Source organism: Mandrillus leucophaeus, unplaced genomic scaffold, assembly GCF_000951045.1.
Source record: "Mandrillus leucophaeus isolate KB7577 unplaced genomic scaffold, Mleu.le_1.0 Scaffold683, whole genome shotgun sequence".
NCBI classification, from domain to species: domain Eukaryota; kingdom Metazoa; phylum Chordata; class Mammalia; order Primates; family Cercopithecidae; genus Mandrillus; species Mandrillus leucophaeus.
The window spans coordinates 1,493,783-1,513,111 of NW_012107397.1; the positions used below are offsets into that span (position 1 = coordinate 1,493,783).

The window sequence follows — 19,329 nt, forward strand, 5'->3', positions numbered from 1 at the left end:
GAATATGGATATAGGAAACATTGCTGTAAAAGAGTATATGGGCTTAGCATAATTAGTAGGGCTTTCGGGGGTGATAATGGGAGAGCAGAGAGGATGCCTGGGTGACTGGGCAGATACTCATGCCTTTTTTAGAAATAGAGTATCAAGAAGAAGAGCTTTTTTTTTTTTTTTTTTGTTAAATTATAAACCACTTTATAGCGGTTATGATTTTAAATCACCTGCTGTCCTACTACCCCTATACATTTACTGTTCTCATTTTGGTTGTCCTCTTCCAGTCTTGTTCTTAAGTGCATGTAAGTTATACACTTAAAGTCCTGCTCCTTTTAATTTATTTTATAACCTTGATGTCATGTAAGTGTTCTGAGAGCTAGCTTTATTAGATAAGCCACCGAGGTTTGGCTTTGTTCACTCTCAGGTGCCTACAGAACTTCAAGGTAGAATTAGATGTTTGAATGAACTAGGAATGTTAGGAACCAAATGATCCTGTTTCTACCTAAAATTTTAATGTTTTGTTCATCGTGGATACTTTGGCATTTTAATTTTTAAAGATACTGCATTGTTATTTGTTGTCTTAATTACTGAGCTTTTTTCGGCACCCCCTTAAATTTTTGCACCCCAAATTTTACCTCACCTATTTTTGTCTGGGCTTTTTTTGTTTTCAAGTCTTGTGAGTAACTAGAATCAGAAAAGAAGGAGCACATGGACAGAAAGAGAGGGCTGAGATGGAAGACCTGAAGAATAATCTTTATTTAGGGTGAAAAGAAGAGGATTCAGTGGAAAGTGAGAGTGGGCCATTCAAGGAGCCAGGTTACGTGTTGAATCAGGAAGAGAACATTGACACAAGGTGGGATAAAGATAGAATTTTGAGAAGGAAGCATGGTGGTCATTAATGGTAATGCTTCAGAAAAACTGAGGAGGGAAGAATAAAGATTGAGGAGAGGTAGTGAATATTCTGGTGACAAGATTGTCATCCATTGCTTTGAAGAGGGCAAGAGTTCCTGAAAAGATTTACCATTTTAATCTGGAGGCTAAGGTAAATATGAACAAATTAGTGAGAACTGAAGGCTGGGTTTTTAAAAAGAGTGTCAAAGGAAGGGATTGGTGGGATGTGAATAGACAAAGCAGGCTTTCCTAGTATTACCCAACACTATTAAAATGAATAAACCTTAGTTTTTATGGGAAAGGGAGTCATTTACCATTTTATTTTTAATAGACTTACATGTCCTGGCTGGAGTGTTATGGAGATTTTTACATTTGTTTGTTCTCAAGTTGGAGTGCAGTGGCATGATCATAGCTCACTGCAGCCTTGAACTCCTGGGCTCAAGCAATCTCCCACCTAGGCCTCCTGAATAGCTGGGACTAAGGGCGTGTGCCACCACATCCAGCTAATTTGAAAACTTTTTTTTTTTGTAGAGACAAGGTCTTGCTATGTTGCCCAGGTTAGCCTCTAATTCCTGGCCTCAAGTGTTCCTCATGCCTGGGCTTCCCAAAGTGCTGGGATTACAGGTGAGAGCCACTGGCACCCAGGCCATTATTAAATTAAGAAATTTTTGAAATTCATATGGCTTCCACAATTTATACATACAATACCGACCAAAGTGTGGTCTAACTTGTGTAGATAGTTGGAAATCTTGTAAAATTTATAAGCCGGCATCATGTATTTTATATGCTGTTTTGGAATATGTGCTTTTTCTATCATACATGTGAATTTTATGATTGATTTGGGGATTATAATTATATCCTACACTTCTGCATTACTCCACAAGTATTACTGTTCTAAAGATTGCCATTCAAATAGCTCCTGATATTAATCACCTTCCTTTAAAAGTTTTGCTAATATTTAGTGATTTTTTTTTTTTTGCTTAATCTTGTTCTGGATATGGCTGTTTCAAAATGCTCACTTTTATATTTCCACACTTAGAGTCTTAGGATTTTAGACTTTCATAATAATTGTGGGCATTCATATGTAGTGTCATCTTAGTCTTCTACTTTTCTCTATATATACCTACTTATATTTGAAATCTTACTAATCGTGATTCTTGTGTATTTGGCTCTCCCACATTAAGAAGGATGATTCCCAAGTGTATATCTGTGTCTCAGTTTCTGAGCTCCCATATTCTTTCAGCAGACATTTATTTATTGTTTGCTCTGTGCCAGACACTGTGGTTGGCCCTGGTGAGCAAAACAGATAAGATCCCTACTCACATTGGTGCTTATATGACCTCTCTTGAACTCCTTCTGTATGATCCCTCTTAATCACTTCTATAGTAATCCCCTAAATTTTCTATCATCAGCTGTCTAAAACCGAACTTATCCTTTCTTTCCAACCGCTTCTCTTTGTTGAATTTTCAACTTTTAAAAATGTTATTGGCCAGGTGCGGTGGCTCACGCCTGTAATCCCAGCACTTTGGGAGGCCGAGGCGGGCAGATCATGAGGTCCGGAGGTCAAGACCATCCTGGCTAACACGGTGAAATCCCATCTCTCCTAAAAAAAAAATACAAAAAATTAGCCGGGCATGGTGGCACATGCCTGTAGTCCCAGCTACTCAGGAGGCTGAGGCAGGAGAATCCCATGAACCCAGGAGGTGGAGGTTGCAGTGAGCCGAGATTGCGCCACTGCACTCCAGTCTAGGGGACAGAGTGAGACTCTGTCTCATTAAAAAAAAAAAAAAAAAAAAGGTATCATTTTCTACTACCTAGGATAAAAGCCATGGAATTTTCTACATTCACTTCTAAGTCAGTCATGTACCATATTCTCTCAATTCTTCCTTTGTGATGAATCCTTTTTCCCCTCATCCCCTCAACAAATTATGTATGGACTAATACAGTAGTCTGCTGCTTGCCCTTCTGTATGTGGTTGCCAGATTAATTCTTGTAAAGATATAAATTTTTATGTATTTCCATATTGCTCAGAAATTGTTGCTTATCCATTTGGCAGGCAGAATGAGATAAAAACTAGGACTGTCCTCTTACCAGTTTTTTCATATCCTTTGCATCAGCAGCATTCGTCTGTTTTTTTAACATTCCAAACTCATGCTTTTTCTTAAGCATTTTTTCCCACCTGGTATCTTCTCTAGTTTCTTCTGTTTAACCTTCTGAGTTCATCTCAGCTCATCTTATTTTATAAAGCCTTCCTCACCAAAGGAGACTACTTTTGTAAGTACTGTTACACATATACTTCTGGCTTGGCATTTGTATACAGTATATTCAGCAGGTTCTGTGCCATATAAATACACACACACACACACACACACACACATATATAAAAGCTGGAAATTCTACAAAGAGAACTGGTTTGAAGGAAAAGATTTAAGTAGCTTTATATATATATATGTGTGTGTGTGTATATTAACCTGTGTTCTCTCTCCCAGTTATTTTGTTGAACTACTTTAAAGTCAGGCCTGACTGAGAGTACAGAGTAGGAACATTTGATAAATATTAAAAAGGCAATGGCCACTAGAAAGCTGCCTCTGCAAATTGTCAACGACTTGTTCCTTTTTTTAGTTTGAGCTCTTACTAGTTTTACATTAAATGTATGTCACACAGTTCCTTTGTCTTTCTCAATAACATGACAGTAGTTAACAGTGTTAACTTTTCCCTGCATAGAGGACCATATATTTTATGTATTTTATTTCTGTGCTTTGTTTTAATTTACTAAATTGTTACTTTTTCTGTTCTCTACTTTTTATGTAATCCATATTACTACTTCTTATGATTTAAAAAACTAATCAAATTGAAGCAATAGTATTTAATACAAGTAGTAAATCTGCAGAAAAGGTACATTAGACTGTGAGTGAGGAACACAACAGGCTCTAGACCCCTGCTGCAATTTATAATTTCTTGGAGAAGAACCTTAAAGAGTTCTTAAAGGCCTCAGTTTCTGAATCCACAAAGATTTTAAGTAAGTGATCTCTTAAAAGTCCTTTCTAAGTCTAAATTTCTGTCATATTCACATGCCACTACTTAAGTAGTTACTTCTCTTCTTTTTTTTCCTGGAAGGCAGACTCTTGTATTAACAAAGTTTTGTTGTCATATTTTCCTTTTAGATTCTAGTTTAGGACTAGTCATTACAGCTTTGCTTGACATTTGTTCAGTACTGGATCTAGTGTTGTTTTCACAGCAAGCATTCACTTGAAGAGGAAAAATTAACCTAGTTGCGTTTTACTTGCCTTTTTCTTTTTTAAAGGTATTTTCAAAAGAAATAATTCCAGATTGATGGATGAAATTTTAAAACAACAGCAAGAACTTCTGGGCCTAGATTGTTCAAAATACTCACCAGAATTTGCAAATAGTAATGACAAAGATGATCAAGGTAAGCATGAGTGTATAATTGAACATGTGACATGGGAAGATGTGTGTTTCATGTTTCATGGCAATTTCTGTTACTCTGTCATTTATTCATTCACATTGCTCTCGTAGTCTTTATTGTCAACATCTTTCATCATCAGATTTAGACTTTCCCATCTTAATCTTGGTAAAAAGTGAACACATTGTGAGGATTTTATTTAACCAGGCAAATTTTTTAACTGGTTCCACAGAAAATCCATAAAATGGACACATTTGTAGGGATATTGAAATGAATGTATAAATAGAGGTACAACTGGTTGTTCTATGGCGTGAGGGAAGAAATTGAATCTTTGCTGGACAAGAAAGAATTTGCATGTCTATAGATAAGAATTTTGCAGTGTTATCTGAGAATCCCTATCAGTTGTAAGATAGCTCCTATGGAAGTAGAATTGATAAAAAGTGTGTATGCTATAGGCAATGCATATTCCACTGTAACAGTTTTTTCTTAGTCTTTATTTTTTCTTTTATTCTGTGTTACTGCTAACTGTATTGCAATTATAGAGGAAATTTTAGATGCATGAAAATTTGTTAGCTAGCCTGTAAAGCTTCTGTTTTCTAGAGGATGTAGTCACAATACATAGTCATTCTGAACACTTTGAAAAGAAGGCAGTGTATAAATTTATACATGGACGTGATTTGGGGTGCATAGATCCTTTCAGAGGAGAATAGCTAAGTATGTTTTGATATTGAAATTGAAGGGCTTAAACAATTCTTGTTTACTGTAAGAACTGTATGTTTATTTTGGTCTAAACCGTATATTTCTTAAAACTGATTTTGAAATAGACTTGTAAGAGAGTGTTTTTAAAATACATTGTTTGTTTTTTCTTCCAGTTTTAAATTGCCATTTGGCAGTGAAGGTGCTGTCCCCGGAAGATGGAAAAGCAGATATTGTGAGAGCTGCTCGGGACTTTTGCCAATTAGTAGCCCAGAAGCAAAAGAGACCCACAGATTTGGATGTAGATATGTTAGGCAGTTTACTTAGTAAGTTTTTAATATATATACATATATGTGTATATGTATGTGGTGTGTGTTTAGTTTTGTCACAGAAGGATACAGTATGAAAGGAAATATTTGTTTCTTTCATACTATAAAGCGTGATTCTTTTTGTTGCTATACCTGTTAAATTTCTGAAATTTAAAGACCTATGTGAAAATGGTTTCGAGACAGTGAGATTTGTAGCCACTCACTTGCATGAGGATTTAATGGTAAAGGGGACGACCTTTGAGGATCTTTTTTGTAGTGATGACTGTTCTTGAAAATAGGACTTCTGCTTGTTAGCCTTCCTCTCCCTCTTCCCCTTTCTTTTTAGTTTGAACTTTCCCTTAACTTTGAACTTAATCTTTTTATGAGGTGATCCCAGGAATATAACCTATAATCTTACTGTTACCCTGATTCCTTTTTAATTATTCTTTCTCTTATGCTATACCAAATATACAACTGTATTTGTCATGTTATACCAAATATAACTTTTTTTCTTCAGCTGTTTAAAAAAGCCTTTGGTTTGCTTATTCTCTCTAGAGAATTCCCTCTAGGACCTTTTTGCCTTACCATCATGGTCCTTCTTGCTTACTAGCATTAGCCTTGATCCTTTTGAAGAAAGACAGTCTCTCTAGTAAATTCATGTTCATTAATAGTTTCTATAGACATACAGTTTTAGACATTCATTCATTTTTTATTACTTAGAATATCCATTTACTTATTAATCATGCATTTTCAGGCTGGATGGGGTGGCTCACACTTGTAATCCCAGCACTTTGGGAGGCTGAGGCAGGTGCATCGCTTGAGCACAGGAGTTTGAGACCAACCTCGGCAACATGGCAAAACCCCATCTCTACAAAAAATAAAAAATTAGCCAGGCATGGTGGCTCATGCCTGTGGTCCCAACTACTCAGGAGGCTGAAGCAGTAGTATAGTTTGAGTTCAAGAGGTAGAAGTTGCAGTGAGCCAAGATCGCATCAGTACACTCTAGCCTGGGTGACAGAGTGAGACCCTGTCTCAGAAAAAGAAAAAAAAGAAAAAGAAATGCATTTTCTGTCTAACTTACTTATTTACTTAACTCTCCATTCTTTGTTTCTTCCACTTTGACATGTGTCTATCACAGAGCAAAGTCCATATCCCACTTCTTGGTTTCGCTAACTTCCTACTTTTGTTGACTACTTGTTTCCTACCCTACTCTTTGTATTCTCTGTCATTGCCTAATTATATTCAGGCTCAGTGAGTAGTACACCATTGTGAGAGCTCTCTGCTCAGATGTTACTGGGATGTTGACTGTTTCCTGCACCCTATGAGGTCCTAATAAGAGAGTAATTTCATAAGGACATTCTAAAAGTTGATGGAGATCCAAAGATGACCTTCAGGTAGTCCATGGGAAAGCGCTAATGTTTATTAAGCCCAGGTGTTTGCCTGCAGGCATTGTAGGCTTAGGGTACATGAAAATGTACACAATTCTTAACTCATTAATTTGACAGAAGCAAGCATTCTGAATACCATCACCCCCAAAGTTCCTTTGTGACTGCTTTTAGTCCCCACTCCTGCCCCCTAAACCAGCAACCACTGGTCTGGCTTCTGACTATGCTGTTGCTTTTTCTATGAGTTTTATATAAAAGGAGTCATACAATATATAGTCTTTTGTGTCTTGCTTTGTTTACTTACTGTAATATTTTTGAGGTTCATCTATGTAAAATGCATTAGTCATTCATTATTTTTTATTGGTGAGTAGTATTTTCTAGATATACTACATGTTACTCATGCATTCATCGGTTAATGTATATTTGGTTTGTTTCCAGTTTTTGAATAATGCCGTATGACCATTTGTGTACAAGTTTTTGTGTGGATGTTTGTGTGTTTTCAAGAATTCAGAAAGTCAGAATTCTATCAGATAAATTTAACAAAGAAAGTGAAATAATTAAAAAGAATCAAGCAGAAATTCTGGAGTTGAAAATGCAGTTGACATACTGAGAATGCATGAGAGTCTCAACAGCAGAATTGATCAAGCAGAAGAAAGTTATAAGCTTGAAGATAAACTATTTACAAATACACAGAGGAGACAAAAGAGTGAAGCACACTTAAAAATCTAGGAAAAAGCCTCTTGAGGGCAAATCTGAGTTATTGGCCTTAAAGAGGAGATAGAGAGAGATGGGGTACAAAGTTTATTCAAACGTAGAGAACTTCCCAAACCTAGAGAAAAATCTCAGCATTCAGCTACAAGAAGATTATAGAACACCAAGCAGATTTAACCGCAAGATGACTACTTCAAGGCATTTAATAATCAAATTCCCAAAGGTCAAGGATTAAAAAAAAAAAAGGATTCTAAAAGCAACAAGAGAAAAGAAACAACATACAATAGAGGTTCAATATATCTGGCAGCAGACTTTTCAGTAGAAACCTTACAGACTGAGAGAGTGGCATAACATATTTTAAAAAGTGCTGAAGGAAAGAAACTTTTACCCTAGAATAATAGTATGCCCACTGAAAATATCCTTCAAACATGAAGAAGAAATAGACTTTCCCAGACAAAAGCCAAGAGATTTTATCAGCACCACACCTGCCCTGCAAGAAATGCTGAGGGGAATTCTTTAATCAGAGAGGAAAAGATGTTAATGAGCAATAAATCATCTGAAGGTACAACTCTCACTGGTGATAGTAAGTACACAGAATATTACAGAACTGTAACTGTGGTATATAAAACTACTGTCAAATAAAAAGACCCTGATGACCCAGTCAATAATAATAACTAAAACAACTTTTCAAGACATAGACAGTACAATAAGATACAAATAAAAACAACAGAAAGTTTTAAAATGGGGAGATGAATGTAAAGTGTACAGTTTTTATTAGTTTTCTTTTTGCTTATTTGTTTATACAAGCAGTATTGTTATCAGCTTAAAATAATGGGTTATAAGCTGGTATTTGAAAGCCTCATGGTAATCTCCGATCAAAACACTTAAAAGAGATACACAAAAAATAAAAAGCAAGAAATTAAATCATACCACCAGAGAAAATCACCTTCCCTAAAAGGAGGACAGGAAGGAAGTAAAGAAGGAAGAGAAGACCACAAAACAACTAGAAAACAAATAACAAAATGGCAGGAGCAAGTCCTTATCAATAATAACATTGAATGTAAGTAGACTAAACTCTTCAAAAGACATACAGTGGGCGGATGGATAAAAAACAAGACCCAATGATCTGTTGCCTACCAGAAACATACTTCACCTATAAAGACATATACAGACTGAAAATAAAGGGATGGAAAAAGATATTTTATGCCAATGGAAACCCAAAAAGCAGGAGTTATTTTACTTATATCAGACAAGATATATTTCAAGACAAAAACTCTAAGAAAAGACAGAGAAGTTCACTGTCTAGTGATAAAGGGGTCATTTTAGCAAGAGGATATAACAATTGTACATACATATGCACCCAACATTGAGAACCCAGATATATAAAGCCAATATTAGTAGAGCTAAAGAGAGAGAGATAGACCCCAATACAATAATAGTTGGAGACTTTAACACTGCACTTTCAACCCTGGATAGATAAAGACAGAAAATCAACAAAGAAACGTTGAACTTAATCTGCACTGTAGACCAAATGGATCTAATAGATATTTACAGAACATTTTATCCAATGGCTGCAGAATATACATTCTGCTTGTCAGGACATGAAACATTCACAAGGAGAGACCATATGTTAAGGCACAAAACAAGTCTAAAACATTCACAAAATTTGAAGTAATATCAAGCATCTTCTCCGACCACAATGGAATAAAACTAGAAATCAATAACGAGGAATTTTGGAAACTATACAGACACATGGAAACTATATCAATATGCTCCTGGATTACCAGTGGGTAACTGAAGAAATTAAGAAGGAAATTGAAAAATTTATTGAGACAAGTGATAATAAAAATACAACATACCAAAACGTATGGGATGCAGCAAAGCAGTACTAACAGAAAAGTTTAAAGATCAGAGCAGAAATGAATGAATTTGAAATGAAAAAGTATATACAAAAGATCAAAAAATTGGTGGTGTTTTAGAAAAGATAAAATTGAGAAATCTTTAGTTAGACCAAGGAAAAAAACCAGAAGACCCAAATAAGTAAAATCAGAGATGGAAAGGAGATATTGCAGAAATTCAAAGGATCGTTAGTGGCTGCTGTGAGCAACTGTATGCCAATAAATCCCCCTTGGAAAATCTAGAAGAAATAAATAAATTCCTAGACACATACAACCCACCAAGATTGAACCATGAAGAAATCCAAATCCCAAAGAGACCAATAATAAGTGATGAGATTGAAGCTGAAGTAATAAAAAGTTTTAGAGCAATGGAAAGCTCAGGACTTGATGGCTTCATTGCTGGATTCTACCAGACATTTAAAGAAGAACTAATACCAATTCTACTCAAACTGTTCTGCACAATAGAAAGGAGGGAATGCTTTCAAATTCGTTCTGTGAAGCTAGTATTGCCATGTTACCCAAACCAGACAGAGACACATCAAAAAAAGAAAACTACAAGCCAGTATCACTGATAAGTGTTCATGAAGAAATCCTCCACAAAATAATGGCAAACTGAATTCAACAATATATTAAAAAGATCATGACCAGGTGGGATTTATCCCAGGGATGCAAGGATGGTTGAACATACACAAATCAATGAATATGATATATCAACAGTATGAAAGATAAAGATCATGACCATTTCAATTGATACTGAAGACGCATTTGATAACATTAAACACTTGATGATAAAACCCATAAAAATCTGGCTATAGAAGGAACATACTACAACATAATAAAAGCCATATATGATGGACCCATAGCTACTATCTTTCTGAATGGGGAAAAACTGAAAGCCTTTCCTCCTAAATCTGGAACACAAGGATGCCCACTTTCACCACTGTTATTTAGCATAGTACTGGAGGTCCTAGCTAGAGCAATCAGACCAGAAAAAGAAGGAAAAGGTATCCAGATTGGAAAGGAAGAAGTCCTTCTTTGCAGATGATCTGATCTCAAATTGGGAAAAACCTAAAGATTCCACCAAACAACTATTAGAACAGATAAACACATTCAGTAAAGTTGCAGGATACAAAACCAATGTACAAAAATCAGGAGCATTTCTAGATGTCAATAGTGAAAAATCTGAAAAAGAAACCAAGAAAGTAATCTCATTTACAATAGGTATAAATAAAATGAAATATCTAGGAATTAACCGAAGAAGTGAAAGATCTCTACAATGAATACTGTGAAACATTGATGAGAGAAATTAAGGACAGCGGCCAAAAAATGTAAGCCTGTTTTCCGTTCATGGATTGGAAGAAGAATCAATATTGTTAAAATGTCCATACTCCCCAAAGCAATCTGCAGTCATTGCAACTTCTATCAAAATATCAATGACATTCTTCACAGAACTAGAAAAAACAATCCGAAAATTTGTATGGAATCACAAAAAGACCCAGAATAGCCAAAGCTGTTCTAAGCAAAAAGAACAAAACTGGAGGAATCCTGTTACCAGACTTCCAGTTATGCTACAGAGCCATACTGATAGTTACCAAAACAGCATGGCACTGGCATAAAAACAGACACAGACTAATGGCAGAGAATAGACAATCTAGAGACAAATGCATACATCTCCAGTGAACTCATTTTTTGACAAAGGTGCCCAGAACATACTCTGGGGAAAACCAGTATCTTCAATAAATGGTGCAGGGAAAACTGGATATCCATGTGCAAAAGAATGAAACTGGAACCCTATCTCTTGTCACATACAAAAATCAAATCAAAATGCATGAAAGACTTAAATCTAAGCTCTCAAACTAAGAAACTACTACAAGAAGACATTGGGGGAAGCTCTCTAGGACATTGGACTGGGCCAAAACCCTACAAGCACAGGCAACCAAAGCAAAAATGAACAAATGGGATCACATCAAGTTAAAAAGCTACCGCACAGCAAAGGAAACAGCAAAGTGAAGAGACAACACAGAGAATGGGAGAAAATATTTGCAAACTACCCATCTGACAAGGGATTAATAACGAGAATACATAAGAAGCTTAAGCAAATCTATAGGAAAAAAATCTAATCTGATTTTTTAAATAGGCAAAAGATCTGAATAGATATTTCTCAAAAGAATACATTCAGATAGCAAATAGGTATATGCAAAGATGCTCAATATCACTGATCATTGGAGAAATGCAAATTAGACCTACAATAACATATCGTAAAATGGCTTTTTTTTTTTTTTAACAACAGGTTATAACAAATGCTAACAAGAATGTGGAGAAAGGGAATCCTTGTACACTGTTGGTGGGAATGTAAATTGGTACAACCAGTATGGAGAACAGTTTGGAGGTTTCTCAAAAAACTAAACATTGAGCTACCATATGATCCAGTAATCCCACTGCTAAGTATATACCAAAAAGAAAAGAATCTGCACTCCTATGTTTATTGCAGCACTGTTCACAATAGCCAAGATTTGGAAGCAGCTGAAGTGTCCATCAGCAGATGAATCAATAAAGAAAATGCACAAGTGGACCATAGAGTAGTATTTAGCCATAAAAAGAACAAGATCATGTCATTTGCAGCAACACAGATGAAACTGGAGGTCATTATGTTAAATGAAATAAACCCGTCACAGAAAGACAAACATCACATGTTCTTGCCTGTGGGAGCTAAAAATTAAAACAATTGAACTCATGGAGATAGAGAGTAGAAGGATGGTTGCTAGAGGCTGGGAAAGGTGATGGGGGAGTGAGCCGGAGGGAAGTGAGGCTGGCTACTGTGTACCAAAAAAAAAATTGAGTAAGATTTTTTTTTTCAAAGTTGTTGTGTCTATTCAGGGTCCTTTGCATTTTTCTACAAAGTTTGGGATTGGCTTTTTAATTTAAAAAAACTCTGCTGGGGTTTTGATATGGATTGAGTTGAATCTATAGCTCAATTTGGGGAAAGTTGCCGTCTTAACAATATTGAGTCTTCCAGTTCATGAACATAGTGTATTTCTCCATTTGTTTGGGTTCTAATTATCTTTTTTTTTTTTTTTTTTTTTGGAGACAGAGTCTTGCTGTGTCGCCCAGGCTGGAGTGCAGTGGCACGATCTCGGCTCACTGCAGACTCCACCTCCCAGGTTCACGCCATTCTCCTGCCTCGGCCTTCTGAGTAGCAGAGACTACATACAGGCGCCGACCACCACGCCCGACTAATTTTTTGTATTTTTAGTATAGATGGGGTTTCACCGTGTTAGCCAGGGTGGTCTTGATCTCCCGACCTCGTGATCCACCCGCCTAGGCCTCCCAAAGTGCTGGGATTACAGGCGTGAGCCACCGCACCTGGCTGGGTTCTAATTTTCTTAAATAATATTTTGCAGTTTCAGGGTATAGAATTTCTACTTCTTTTGTTAAATTTACTCCTAGGTATTTTATTCTTTTTGATGCTGTTGTTAATGGAATTATTTTCTTAATTTTCAGGTTGTTTGTTAATACTTAGAAATACACTTGTTTTTTAATATTGATTTTGTATCCTGCAACCTTGCTAAGATACAAGTTCACCTAATAGTTATAGTAGCTCTTTTCATAGAGACTTAGGATTTTCTAAATACAGGATCATGTTGTCTATAAATAAAGATTACTCCTGCTGTCTCTGCTGAGGTTATTTTTTTATTTTATTTTTTAGTCCGGCGTATGTCTATGTAGCTTAGTGGTTAGCCAGTGATTTCCACACTGGTTATGCTTAGATACCTTAAATTTGTAAGGCTTCCGTGATTTCTGGTATTGGAAACTGAATTTAAAGTTGCCAGTAGTTCTCAAGTTTCCTTGGCTTTTGATTTTCACTGAACTTTCTTCCTGCCCTGTCCCCTACCCTGCTTCCCCTCCTAGTATGTATGTTATTTCCCAGTCGGCCATGGATATGTGAGAGTTTATCTGAGCCCTTATTTCCTGGATCTCACTGTTAAATTTCTTTCCATTGTACTAACTGGGGCTACAACCTCAGGCAAGTAAAGCTGTGTGTTTTCCTGTTTGTTCTCTTTTGAATTTCCCACCTTTAACTGTCAAACCATGGATTTTCATTGTTCCTTTTCCTTCTTGCCTACACCCTCCAGTTCCAAATTGAGTCCATATCTTTTGACAGCAAATAGCAAATCATCTAATTTTTCTGTCAGAGATATACTGGTAAAATGTAAGTTCCCTCCAGTTGATTGGGGTGGACATTGGGAGCAGTCCCAGGCAAGAAGGCCGTAGACCTTTGCCATTCTTACTGAAAACTCTAGCTTTTTGTTTTGCTTTGTTTTTTTAAAGAATAATTGTCTGCCTTTGGTCAGTATCTAGTGTTCTTGAATGGTTGGTTTTTTCCAATTTAACATGTTTTTTATAGAGAAGATTTGCCACCCTCTTTACATCACTATTGGTTTGCAGTTCCTTCTTGTCATTTTTTATGGAAGATAATTTATTGCTTTTTAGGTGATACAGGAATGTGTGTTCTTCTGCTTGGCCCAATCACTCTACCAGTATGGACTTTTAAAAGGACTTTGTTATGGAAGTAATTTTTTCAGTATTGCTTCTGGACAGGACCACCTAATCCAGTTTCCTTATTTGACAAATGAAGGAATTTGGCACTGGAGAGATTGTATAGCAGATAAGTTAGTGGCAGAACTGAGGATATTAACTATTGGAACCTTAAAATTATAGTATCTTTTTTCTATACTCTTCAAACTTTATTTTTAAGCTATTGAAATACCCTTATCCTTTTTTTCCCCAAGTCAGGTGTCATATGGAAACCAGTTCATGAAAGAGATAAAAATTGACCTTGCCCTTGTTGAGGCAGATGCTTGGTCTCCTTTTGCTCTCTGAGGCTGCTCCGGCTCTGGGGAGCACTGTAGACATTTGTAGTATATAGCTAGGAGTTGGTCTTTTTGGGTTCATAGCTGTAAAATGAGATACATGAGGGAAGGAAGGAGAATAGATACTTTTTAAATTTCCTTTTCGTCTCTGAAGTTACTCGATTCTGTGGCCAGAATCAAGCAGTCATGCCCTTAGAACTGTAGTACCTTCCCAGGATTCCAAGAAAACACCTACGTTGAGTCTTAAAAGATACATGTGAGGCCGGGCGCGGTGGCTCACGCCTGTAATCCCAGCACTTTGGGAGGCCGAGGCGGGCGGATCACAAGGTCAGGAGATCGAGACCACGGTGAAACCCTGTCTCTACTAAAAAAATAAAAAAAAAAAAAAATTAGCCAGGCGCGGTTGTGGGCGCCTGTAGTCCCAGCTACTCGGGAGGCTGAGGCAGGAGAATGGCGTGAACCCGGGAGGCGGAGCTTGCAGTGAGCTGAGATCGCGCCACTGCACTCCAGCCTGGGCGACAGAGCGAGACTCCGTCTCAAAAAAAAAAAAAAAAAAACAAAAAAAAAACAAAAAAAGATACATGTGATTTCGGGGGCACCTGTTGGGTGTAGTGTGGGAGTTGGGTTACCCTTATCAGGTAATCAATCCAGTTAAATAGACTTTTGAGAAAACTTCCACATTTGGAATGAGCATAGATATTAAAGTATGTATTAGAGAGTTGGGGGTGGGGCATAGAGACATACCCGAAGAAAACAGGTAGTTTAAGAAACCAATTTGATTAATACATTTTGCCCTTGATCTGTGTGTTTCTGTGTGTGTGCATGTGGGTGCAGTGCATGTTAAGTTCATGTGTATTTCTTTATTTCCAAGGTTCAAATGGTTGTCCTGATCCTGATTTAGTATTGAAGTTTGGTCCTGTGGACAGCACATTAGGCTTTCTTCCCTGGCACATCAGATTGACTGAGATTGTGTAAGTAATTAAAAGTGTACTGACTTTGTTTAGATTCAGCAAGTGTTTCTTGAGCTCAGCACTATACTAGATCTGGTGGGGATTTCCAAAGAATTATAATACTGGATCTTTTACGTCAGTTATTTCACAGTGTCACAGGTAAAATACAGTCATACATAAATGAGTTAGACACAAGAGAGCGTATAGTTGTGCAGATGTTTGGTATTGCCACTAATTACCTTAGGAGATCGGGAGTGAGACATCATTGTAAAGGGTGTGGCTTGATCCACGGATATATAAAATGGGTACAGTTTTCATATTTAGAGGAAAGGTGAGAAGAGGGGAAAAAAGAAAACTTGGGGCGTGTTTTAAAGAAATTAGAAACTAGCCACACCAGAGCAGACAGTGTTAGGCAGTAGCATGAGATGAAATCGTATAGTTCAGAGGTGTCAAGGTTCACAAATCTTTAAATGCCAGCATAAGGAATGTTTATAGTGGTAGGCAGGCAATAGGAAACCTGTTGAGCCTGTATATTATGTGGGAATGGTGATTTTGGAAGGTTTGTTTAGTAGCTTATGTACTAGAGTGGATTGGATTTGGGAAAGGATGAGATTAAAAAGACAAGTGAGGAGGCCATAACTATAATTTAAGGGAAAATACATTGAAGAGAGTGAAATTGCTTATTTAGAACAGTTTAGGCAAACTTTCTATGAAGGGCCAGATAGTAAATATTTTAGGCTTTTCAGGCTGTACAGTCACTTACAACTGCTCCTCTCTATTGCAGCCATGCAACTCTGCTGCTATAGCTAAACAGCCAAGGATGATATGTGAACAAGCGTTGTGACCGTGTTCTGATAAAACTTTATTTACAAAAACAAGTGTCAGGCTCCTAGGCTGTATTTGCTGACCCCTAATTTAGAATAAAGGAGAGACATAGTAGCCTTAAAATATATTTAAATGCTGGGTCTTGGAGAATACTACAAATTCTCTCTCTCATGACAAGTATTTACCAAGTATAATTGCAGGCCTAGCACTTTACTAATTGTGATAAAATTAGAGAAGAGATGAAATGACTCCTAAGTTTTTAAGCTTAAGTGACTAAGTGATTACGGTATTATTGAGAGGAAACCAGAAAGTAAAGGGAATATTCAGTTTTGAAGGGAAGATGCAGATGATTTTGAGGCTATAGTCTATTTGGATGGATATGCTTAGTGTAGGACAGATAACGATGTAGAATTGATGCTTGAGTGAGAAGTCAAGGCTAAAGATGTATGTTTGGGGATCATGATAACCTAGGAAGTAGTTGAACCTATGAGAATACAGAGTATCTCTCCAGAGTATACGAAGGGGTCCTTTAAGCTTGCGGGCAGGAGGGACAGTTTCAAAAAGAGGAGAGGACATGCAGCATGTTAGAGTTGGAAAGGACGCTAAATCATCTGGTCCTACCTTCTCATTTTATAGGTAAGGAAAATAGGGAAGAGACATTGTTCAAGCTTGTCACAAAGTGAGTTAGAACCCAGGTCTCCAGACTCAGAGTTTCTTTATGGTGGGAGTATGTTTCTCTTACCTGGTTTTCTCCAAGGGTTTTCAAGTCATTTCAGGTGGTCTCCAAGTATGACAGCAGTGATGCCGTGGACAGTTGGGAGTGGTCTGGAGGGAAGAACAGAAGGATTTTGGTTTGAATCTTGACTATGCAGCTCAATAATATGACTTTGGAAAGTTATTTAAACTTCTCTATATTTGTACAAAGGGCATGTTAATTTGGAGCTGAGAATTTAAATCTGATAATGGACAAGATATGAAGCACATAACAGGCTCTTCCTTTGACCTATGTACATGTCTGTGATAGCTATATCACATTATACTGAGGTTTGCTTTGTATTTGTGTACCCTTTACGAGACTGAGCACTGTGATGGCAGGGAAAATGTGTTAATCATAATACAGAGAAGGGAAGGGTGGGGTTCTGACAGAACAGACTGAGAAATAGCAACAGAGCTTCTGAGGCATTGAGGGCTAGTGGCACTATGTTTATTGAAGAGTTGTAGGAGATGAGGTTGATTGAAGGGGTAAGATGAGGAAGACTTAGGAAAGTTGAGAGTTTGAGGATGTTTGAAGCAAGCTTTAGCAAGAAGAATGCATTACATTTGTTCTTTGAGCATATTATTTCAGAGACGTGAATAATATGCTCGAAGAATGCATTACATTTGTTCTTTGAGCATATTATTTCAGAGACGTGAATAAGACTTAAGGTTGATAGCAGAGATTAATAAGAGATGATGAGGAGTTAGAAGTGCGTGACTTGTTTCAGAATTTCTGGCAGTCAGAGGAAGGATAAAGAAAAGTATAGCTAAAGACAGGCAGGAGTCCTTTCAAGGTAGGTTTGTTCACTCTTTTTTTGTGGTGCATGTGACTATGGGACTCTGTGACTCTTCTGTTCTGACCAGGTGTTTGACCCTGATACTATTTGGAATTCCCAGATTATATTTGGAATTCCCACATTATAAAGTTACATAAATTACAGATGTTTTTCATGTTACTTATTGAAAATTAATAGTTACTTACAATATAAGGGAACCCTCTGATCGTGTATTCAGTCTATCTTTAGAAAGTGCTTATTTTCACACTGTAATTGCCCTTGAGTAATTGGAAATAGTGGAGATAAGTGTTGATTTATAGGTTGCTCACAACATGGCTACAATATTTCATCGCGTTTGGATGCTGTGTAGCCCTGCCTAACATTAAGCATGGCATATTAATTTTTTACTTGAACTCTTTCACAACGAGCTGAACAATCTTAGTAGAAGTTGTTTGGCATATTCTGCTTATAATTTACCCTCAGAGCAGAGGGAATACCTATCTTCCATGAACACTCGTCAATAAACAGTGACCACTACCCCTCAGTGCCTCAGAGGCTCTCTGCTATTTCCCAGTCTGTTCTGTCAGGGTCCCACCCTTTTAGTCTCCATATTATGATTAAGACATTTTCTGTGCTTGTCATGGTGCTGTCTGGTGGAGGATAATTTGGTGTATTCTATTCTTAACTTCTTTTTGTTCCTTATCTTCTGGTTCCCCCCTACATTACATACAGTGTATATCTAATTGCTTTTTTCCCCCCTGTATTTTCTTTTCAGCTCTTTGCCTTCCCACCTAAACATCAGTTATGAGGACTTTTTCTCTGCCCTTCGTCAGTATGCAGCCTGTGAACAGCGTCTGGGAAAGTAGTGGTCATTGGTTGCATAATTTGATTTGAGGCTTATGGAGGAAAGGACCCAAGCGACTCTGATGTTTACAAAGCACCTATGAAACCCTGTACACACCTAGTTCATAATCCTCATAATTTATCAACAAACACAAAAAAGTGTCTTACTTGAGAGTGAGTGTGTGTGTGTGTGCGTGTGCACGTGCACACATGTGCACGTTTGTATGTATGGAAATAAACTTATAAATGGGGACGTATTGGAGAAGGAAATACATAGACCTACAACTTTGAGCAAATAGCAGCAATGTTTTAGGAACTGAAATGTCACACTTAAAGTCTTCAGCCCAGCTACTTCCCTATTTTTGTGGGGAGCAAAGGGCCTGATTAGAACTGTTCTGATTGTGTTTGGCGGGAGGGGAATAATTTTTGTTCAGTCCTTCTTAGTGACCAAACTTTAATTTTTAAGAATAATATATTGACTTACTGAACGGGAGCATTCTGAGTTGAAAGGAGCTCCAGAGGAGTGGAGTTCTGTGTTGCTCACATGTTAAAAGCTTGCTCACCTTCAGAGCAGAGGAAATACCTGTCTTCAGATATCCGTCCATTTTCATCTCTTAATTGTAGTCAAAAGTATGACTTGAGAGTATTGCTCTGGTGTCTGTATTCTGGGTTATGAAGATTATTTGAAAAATAACTCTTACCACATTGAAATGCAGACTTTTAAAAATTTAAATATTGGATTAGGCAGTCAAAAAAACCAAACAAGCATAAAAGGTCAATAAGTTGTAATCTTGATAGTAAAGGTGGAACACTAACTATAAATGGAAAGAAAGTTTTGATTTCCTTTTTTGTTTGATGGGCAGTATGCCATATTATACCCAAAGTTGGTTTAAAAAATATTTCCATCAACTATCTTTTTAAACGTAAACATTTGAGGGAAGTTACCAAGGCAGCTTTTTTCCTCAAAAGTAACCTGTTCCTCTTTGGAATAGCACATTTTAGGG

The 19,329-nt window shown here is 37.0% G+C and overlaps 1 protein-coding gene across 1 annotated transcript in view; it reads left to right on the forward strand.

The window, feature by feature from the left end:
- Window positions 1-18,983, forward strand: part of NUS1 (nuclear undecaprenyl pyrophosphate synthase 1 homolog (S. cerevisiae)) — a 31,828-nt gene extending 12,845 nt beyond the window's left edge. The window contains exons 2-5 of the mRNA XM_012002352.1: window positions 4,187-4,312; window positions 5,179-5,328; window positions 15,047-15,146; window positions 18,258-18,983. Coding sequence (XP_011857742.1) covers window positions 4,187-4,312; window positions 5,179-5,328; window positions 15,047-15,146; window positions 18,258-18,348 — 467 coding nt within the window. The 3' untranslated portion in view covers window positions 18,349-18,983. The remainder of the gene's footprint in view (window positions 1-4,186; window positions 4,313-5,178; window positions 5,329-15,046; window positions 15,147-18,257) is intronic.
- The last annotated feature ends 346 nt before the right edge of the window (window positions 18,984-19,329 follow it).